The sequence below is a fragment of the Alexandromys fortis genome, unplaced genomic scaffold (assembly GCF_014885135.2).
Source record: "Alexandromys fortis isolate MF-2015 unplaced genomic scaffold, M_Fortis_MF-2015_v1.1 scaffold_44, whole genome shotgun sequence".
In the NCBI taxonomy this organism is placed as follows: Eukaryota; Metazoa; Chordata; class Mammalia; order Rodentia; family Cricetidae; genus Alexandromys; species Alexandromys fortis.
In genome coordinates, this window is record NW_026067921.1 from 8,868,970 (window position 1) to 8,876,613 (window position 7,644).

The 7,644-nt window shown below is 42.6% G+C and overlaps 1 protein-coding gene and 1 long non-coding RNA gene across 4 annotated transcripts in view; one reads left to right on the top strand and one right to left on the bottom strand.

The window, feature by feature from the left end:
- The window catches only part of LOC126501132 (uncharacterized), a 9,814-nt gene extending 3,702 nt beyond the window's left edge, over window positions 1-6,112 (bottom strand). The window contains exons 1-2 of one of the 3 annotated variants that reach the window (XR_007591547.1): window positions 5,937-6,112; window positions 5,476-5,666 (exon numbers count right to left, since the gene is read on the bottom strand). This is a non-coding gene — a long non-coding RNA (uncharacterized lncRNA). Of the gene's footprint in view, window positions 1-5,475; window positions 5,672-5,936 lie in introns of all 3 variants that reach the window. The other 2 variants (XR_007591546.1, XR_007591548.1) reach the window with 2 other exon arrangements.
- A 64-nt stretch (window positions 6,113-6,176) lies between these two features.
- The window catches only part of Zc3hc1 (zinc finger C3HC-type containing 1), a 21,168-nt gene continuing 19,700 nt past the window's right edge, over window positions 6,177-7,644 (top strand). The window contains exon 1 of the mRNA XM_050141695.1: window positions 6,177-6,342. Coding sequence (XP_049997652.1) covers window positions 6,197-6,342 — 146 coding nt within the window. The 5' untranslated portion in view covers window positions 6,177-6,196. The remainder of the gene's footprint in view (window positions 6,343-7,644) is intronic.

The following is a 7,644-nucleotide window of genomic DNA, read 5'->3' on the forward strand; positions in this document are numbered from 1 at the left end:
GCGGGTTCTCTGTATCCAGTTTATGCAACAGTCCAGGCAAGAGCAGTTTCTTGCCCAAATGACTATCCAACTCCATAAAGATCCTCTTCGATGCCCATCTTCCTTTTGAAGTAGCTGGTGCTGCCAGGAGCAGACGTGTCTCATTGTCATGAAAAGCCCTAAGTTATTAAAACATTTAAATGCCATATTCTACAGTCTTTGAAAGATATGAAGAATGCCTATCTAACTGAAATATATCTCTATATATCTAGAAAATCTAACATTTTTCTAGTAAAATAATAGCTTTACTATTATCAATGATTATCCACTAACAACCTATACTTCCTAATTATACATTACATTTTAAATGAACTTCACAATCACAATACCTTAATTAATATCAGAAATACATATACATATAACAAAATTGACCTTAAAATCCATACTAATGTAAATTATTCATATCTATATCAGCTACCTAGTGAGATACTGTCTCCAAAGGAGGGAGATGTTGGAGAGATGGCTTAGCAGTTAAGAACACTGGCTGTTCTTCCAGAGGAACTATTCACAGCATCCACATGGTGGCTCACAACCTTCTGTAACTGCAGTTCCAGGAAATACAACACCCTCTTCTGACCTCTGTGGCCAGCAGACAAGAACATGGTTCACAGTCATATATGCAAACACGGACACACATACATTAAGAAAACAAATCTTGGGGTAGGTAGTGGCGGTGCACACCTTTAATCCAAGCACTCAAGAGGCAGAGGCAGGCAGATCTCTATGAGTTCCAGGCCAGCCTTGTTTATAAAGTGAGTCCAGGACAGCCAGGACTGTTACACAGAGAAACCCTGTCTTGAAAAGCAGAAACAAACAAAAAAATTTAATAAAAAAACTAGGCGGAAATATTTATGTTTATAGCTAAGCCCCTATGATAGAGCTAAAATGACTCAGTGGTTAAGAGTACTGGCTGCTCTTTCAGAAGACTCAGGTTTAATTCTCAGGGCACACATGCTTGATGGAGGAAGGACATTGGTTAATTATAATAAAGAAACTGCCTTGGCCCATTTTATTGGTTAGAACATAGGTGGGTGGAGTAAACAGAAGAGAATGCTGGGAGAAAGAAGCTGAGCCAGGAAGCCGCCATGGTTCTCCCACTCCAGACAGACGCAGGTTAAGATCCTCCCTGGTAAGCCACCTCGTGGGCTACACAGATTATTAAAAATGGGTTAGATTAATATGTAAGAGCTAGCCAATAAGAGGCTACAGATAACGGGCCAGGCAGTGTTTAAAAGAATACAGTTTCCGTGTAATTATTTCGGGTAAAGCTAGCCATGCGGGCGGCCGGGTGCCGGGGACGCAGCCCTGCCGCTCCTAACACTACACATGCTAATTCATAACCCTTTGTAACCCCAGTTCCAGATCTGAAGGCCTCTTCTGGTCTCCCCAGGCGCACAGACAAACATGCAGGCAAAACACCTACACACATACGCATAAATAAATAAATAAATAAATAAATAAATAAATAAATAAATAAAATTAAAGCCCTGTGATATTAATATTTTAGTATGCGATTTAGAATAACAGAAGATGCAAGTGGGGCAAGGATGTGGCAGGGTAGGATGGAGGGCACCGGAGAAAGATGATAATTCAGATTAGGATGGTTAAGAATCGATGCCAGCTGTAGCTAGACGACGCATCCTCAGAGTTCATTGTATTCTCACTCCAGTTTTTAAAAAAGTAGATTTGATTTTTTTTTCTTCCCCTTGCCTAGAAAGGCTTTTAAAAATAGTTCCAGAAGGAACACTTCTAGATTACACTCGTGCAGACTCTGAACTTTGGCTGATAACGATGTGTCAACACTGGTCCATCGATTCTAACAAATGAGCCACACACTCGCGCAGTGTGTTGATGGATGGGGAGACTGCACAGCAGGGACAGGGTGGCTGTGAACTCTCTGTGCTTTCTCTTTAATTTGCTGTGAACTGAAAATCACTCAGGGGGGAAAAAAAGCCATTTGATTAAAAGTAAGATTTGTGGAAAACCCTGCCCAGGGAATACGAAATGCTAGAAAAATCTTCCCTGGAGATAGTCAAATAGATAGCTTAGGATGAACTACAAAACCCTTTGTTTATTTAAGAGAGAGAGAGGCAATAGGCAGTGGTGGCACACACTTCAATCCCAGCACCCAGGAGGCAGAGGTAGGCAGATCTCTGTGGGTTCAAGGCCAGCCTGGTCTATAAGAGCTACGGTTTCTCTGTGGCTTTGGAGCCTGTCCTGGAACTAGCTCTGTAGACCAGGCTGGCCTTGAACTCACAGAGATCTGCCTCCCAAGTGCTGGGATTAAAGGCGTGTGCCACCACCACCCAGCATGGCTTGTCTCTTAAGGGACAGAGCAGACCATTACACAACCTGTTCTATAAAGTAGGTTCCAGGACAGTCGTGGCTATAGTGAGACCCTGTCTGGAAAAGAAGAAAGGAGTTGAAAATAAAGATTAAGCAAAGCTTAAGTATTAAAGATTTAAAATTAAGTAAAAAAAAAAATACAGTTTTTTTTTCCTCAAAGGATCTCCTTTTGGGAATGGGATTTTTTCCTCTTTTTTTTTTTCTTTTTCTTTCTTTTGGTTTTGTTTTTTGTTTTCGTGACAGGGTTTTTTTGTGTAGCCCTGGTTGTCCTGGAACTACCTCTGTATGCCACAGAGATTCTCCTGTCTCTGAGTGCTGTAATTAAAAGTGTGTGTCAGCACTGCCCCAATAAATGACACTTTTAGGTGAGATTTTGAGCTGCACTATTTAGGTTGGGATGGGAGAGGAGTGTTCACACATTTGATACAACGGAAGCTCAAACTCAAGGCTGCAGGCATTCCAGCTCCATATAAGTAGTTTATTTATTAAATCATTCTGTTACATAGGGAAATCTTGTCTCAAAAACAAAACAAATAATGCAAATATTCTTGTTTGAGGAAAACAAGATGGTTGTTTACAGAAAAATCAGCATTATCTCTGGAAGCTATCTTCAGTTTTCCTGAATTTTCTGGCTCTTGGTCAGCAGGGTATATAACCAAATTCTGGAGTAAGAATTCCTTTGTCCTCTCCTTTTTTGGAAACAAGGCCTCATTATGGGGCTCTGGCTGGCCTGGAACTATGCAAACGAGCTGGCCACAAACTTGCAGAGATCTGCCTCCCAAGTGTTAGAACCATAGGTTTCAGGATCTGGTGTTTGAGAACAGTGCTGAAGTCAGGAGCCCATTCCATTGTCTCGTTCTTTTCTTTCTTTTCTTTTCTTTTTTTTTTTTTTTTTTTTTTTTTTTTTTTTTTTTTTTTTTTTTTTTTTTTTTTTTTTTTTTTTTGTTCTTTGGTTGTTCTTTTTTTTTTTTTTTTTTTTTTTTTTTTTTTTTTTTTTTTTTTTTTTTTTTTTTTTTTTTTTTGGTTTGTCGAGACAGGGTTTCTCTGTGGCTTTGGAGCCTGTCCCGGAACTAGCTCTGTAGACCAGGCTGGTCTTGAACTCACAGAGATCCACCTGCCTCTGCCTCCCGAGTGCTGGGATTAAAGGCATGTGCCACCATCGCCCTGCTTCTTTCTTTTTCATTTTTTGGTTTTTCGAGACAGGGTTTCTTTGTAGCTTTGGAGCCTGTCCTGGAACTTGCTCTCGTAGCCCAGGCTGACCTCGAACTCACAGAGATCCGCCTGCCTCTGCCTCCTGAGTGCTGGGATTAAAGGCATGTGCCATCACCGCCTGGCTCTATTGTCTCGTTCTTCACTCTTCCTACACATCAGTCTTCCAGCAGAAGGTTCTGGAAAATTTTGTACAGTTTTCTTCCCAACAACCTTATCTACCTCAGTACGAAGACTGGGATCTTCTGTTCTATTTTAAAAAAAAAATGGGCGGTGGTGGCGCACGCCTTTAATCCCAGCACTCAGGAGGCAGAAGCAGGTGGATCTCTGTGAGTTCTAGACCAGCCTGGTCTGCAAAAGCTAGTTCCAGGACAGGCTCTAAAACCACAGAGAAACCCTGTCTTGAAAAACAAAAACAACAACAACAAAAAAAATTTTGGGGGGCTGGCGAGGTGGCTCAGAGGTTAAGAGCATTGCCTGCTCTTCCAAAGGTCTTGAGTTCAATTCCCAGTCAACCACATGGTGGCTCACAACCATCTATAATGAGGTCTGGTGTCCTCTTCTGGCCAGCAGGCATACACACAGACAGAATATTGCATACATAATAAATAAATAAATAAATAAATAAATAAATAAATAAATAAATAAATAAATAAATAAATAAATAAATAAATAAATAAATATTAAAAAAGTATTCTTGCCGGGCGGTGGTGACGCATGCCTTTAATCCCAGCACTTGAGAAGCAGAGGCAGGCAGATCTCTGTGAGTTCGAGACCAGCCTGGTCTACAAGAGCTAGTTCCAGGACAGGCTCCAAAACCACAGAGAAACCCTGTCTCGAAAAACAAACAAACAAACAGAAAAAAGTATTCTTTTAAAAAAAGATTTGTCTATATTGTGTGTATCTAAGTGTGCCTGAGAGTGTGTATGTACACCATATTCATGCAGGTGCCTGGAAAGCCAGAAGAGGGCATCAGATTCCCTGGAACTGGAATTATAGGAGGCAGCCCACTATGGGTGCCAGGAAGGAAACCCAGGTCCTCTGCAAGAGCAAACAAACTGACAGTGCTCTTACCACCAAGTCACCTCTCCAGCTCCCACCTTTTCATAAATAAATAAATAAGTAAATATGAACCACCATGGAGATGCTGGTGACTGAATCCAGATCCTCTGCAAGAACAACAAACGCTCTTAACTTCTGAGTCATCTCTCCAGACCCACTCCCTTTTAAAATGTAGCCTAGGCTGCCCTGAACTTTGTAGGTAAACCTGGCCTACAGTTTTTTTTTTAATTTGAAGGGTTTTTGTTTTATTTATTTATTTATTTATTGAGATAGGGTTTCTCTGAAGCTTGTCCTGGAACTAGCTCTTGTAGACTAGGTCACAGAGATCCACCTGCCTCTGCCTTCCAAGTGCTGGGATTAAAGGCATTTGCCACCACTGCCCGGCTCTCTTGTTCACTATTTTATCGACAGTTCCTACTATATCAAGGCAATAGTTAATAAATGTTTGCTAAACTCGGCGGTAAGTGGCACACACCTTTAATCCCAGTACTTGGGAGATGGATCTCTGTAAATTAGAGGCCAGCCTGGTCTACAGAGTGAGTGCCAGGATAGGCTCCAAAGCTACAGAGAAACCCTGTCTTGAAAAACCAAAATAAATAGATAGATGCATAGATAGATAGATAGATAGATAGATAGATAGACAGACAGACAGACAGACAGACAGACAGACAGACAGATAGATAGATAGATAGATAGATAGATAGATGTTTCCTAAACAAAAGAGGATGGTGTTAAAGCCACAGGCTTCTTCCACTCATAACAGTCCCTAAGAAGGGTTTCAAGTTATTTGTTCTCAGCTAAGGATTGCCATTTCCTTACCTGGAAAGCAATGAACTTTAGGAGAGTCAGTATGATCTTTATTCGCTGGCTGCAACAAAGTCCTTCATTCCCGCTGAATCTGGAGAGACGTTGCTTTTTAAATCCTTTATTGTGGTGGTGCACGCCTTTAATTCTAGCACTTGTGAGGCAGAGGTAAGTAGATTTCTTGAATTGCAGGACTGCGTAAGACCCTATACTAAAAAAGAAAAATCTCAGCCGGGTGGTGGTGGCACACGCCTTTAATCCCAGTATTCAGAGGCAGAGACAGGTGGACCTCTATAAATTCGACGTCAGTCCAGTCTATAGAGCGAGTTTCAGGCCAGTCAAGGCTGCACAGAGATACCCTGTGCAGTTTTTTTTTATTAACCTAAATATGCTAGTTCATCAGAGAAATAGTTCAGTTTTAAACATTATAATCACTCTTTAAATCATTTTTAAAAACCAGGAAAAGTGGAACCTACGGCCAGAGGGGCGAGTCTTTTTTTTTCCCCTTGGTTTTTCGAGACAGGATTTCTCAGTAGCTATGGAGCCAGTTCTGGAACTCACTCTGTAGATCAGGCTGGCCTCGCACTCACAGAGATTTGCTTGCCTCTGCCTCCCGAGTGCTGCTGGACTTAAAGGCGCGCATCACCACCGCTTGGCTAGAGGGGCGGGTCTTAACCCAGAACGGAAGTTCCTGAGCCTCCAGACGCGTGGGGACACAAGTCAGGAACGGACCAAGATGGCGGCTCCCAGTGAGGGGCAGCTGTTTGCCGCGGGTATTGAAAAGACTTGGGGTGCAGTTGTTCGTTCCCCTGAAGGGACGCCCCAGAAAGTTCGGCAGCTGATAGATGAGGGAATCGTCCCGGAAGATGGAAGCACAGAAGCGTGAGTTTCCCAAGCTATGGTTTGGGCGCTGAATTTTCGAGTGGCTTTGGGAACAGGGGCCTGGAGCAGGGGCGGGGACGCGGCGTACGGTAACTTCTATCGGTGGGTGACTTGGTGGCTGGAGTTGAATTCTTTATGGGATCTGAAAGCGTCCCTGATTGCTTGGCTTCAGTAGCTTCTGGATGTACCTGATGCCGCATCACTATGGAAATTTTGTTACATGCCATTTTTGAGGGAGAAGAGTGTTAACTGAATAAGATGAATACTGACTAGGGTTCATGCGGTGGATTTTCATAGTCTGGGGAAGTTTAGGAACCCCTTTTCCGAAGAACACTCTTAAATGCAGATGTACACAGGATCATAAATGAAACCAATTACACGGTTACAGTAGTTATCAGGATAGTAAAGGGAAGTTGTGTGGGCCCTCCACCCCCCCCCCCGTCCTTCCCTAATTAAACAGTTAATGTTGGGATGGGAATATAGCTAGCCTAGTGTGCACTAAGCCCAGGATTTGACCCCAGTACTGCAATAAACCGGTAGTGGTGGCACACAACTCTAAGCGCTTGGGGGAGGTGGAGGCAGAGGTTCTGAAGTTTCAGGCCAACCTGAGGCCCCGTCAGAGAAAGAGGTATGGGGAGGAGGGAGAGGGAAAAGAGAGAGTTAAAGTGAGTAAATTTAAATTTTTTCTATTGGAGACAAATTCACAGATACTGCTTAGACTACAATGAGTTTGGCTTTTTTGTTTTGTTTTTTTGAAACGGTTTCTCTGTAGCTTTGGAGCCTGTCCTGGAACTCACTCTGTAGACCAGGTTGGCCTCGAACTCACAGAGATCTGCATGTCTCTGCCTTCTGAGTGCTGGGTATTAAAGGCGTGTGCCACCACCACTGGCCGGAATTATTTTATTTCTTTCAAGTCATAGTTATTGGTCTTTTCTTATTTCTAAAGAGGTTTTTCGCTGCGCATAGTGGCTTACACTTGTAATACCAGCGACTGAAAGTCTGAAGCAAGAGTATTGATGTAAATTCTGGGTCAGCTTGTTAGGTAGTGAGTTCCAGAACCAGCATATATTACAAAATGAGAACCTGTTTCTTTTCTTTTTTTTCTTTTTTTTTTCTTTTTTTGGTTTTTCGAGACAGGGTTTCTCTGTGGTTTTGGAGCCTGTCCTGGAACTAGCTCTTGTAGACCAGGCTGGTCTCGAACTCACAGAGATCCGCCTGCCTCTGCCACCAGAGTGCTGGGATTAAAGGCGTGCACCACCACTGCCCGGCAGACCCTGTTTCTTTAAAAAAAAAAAAAAAAAA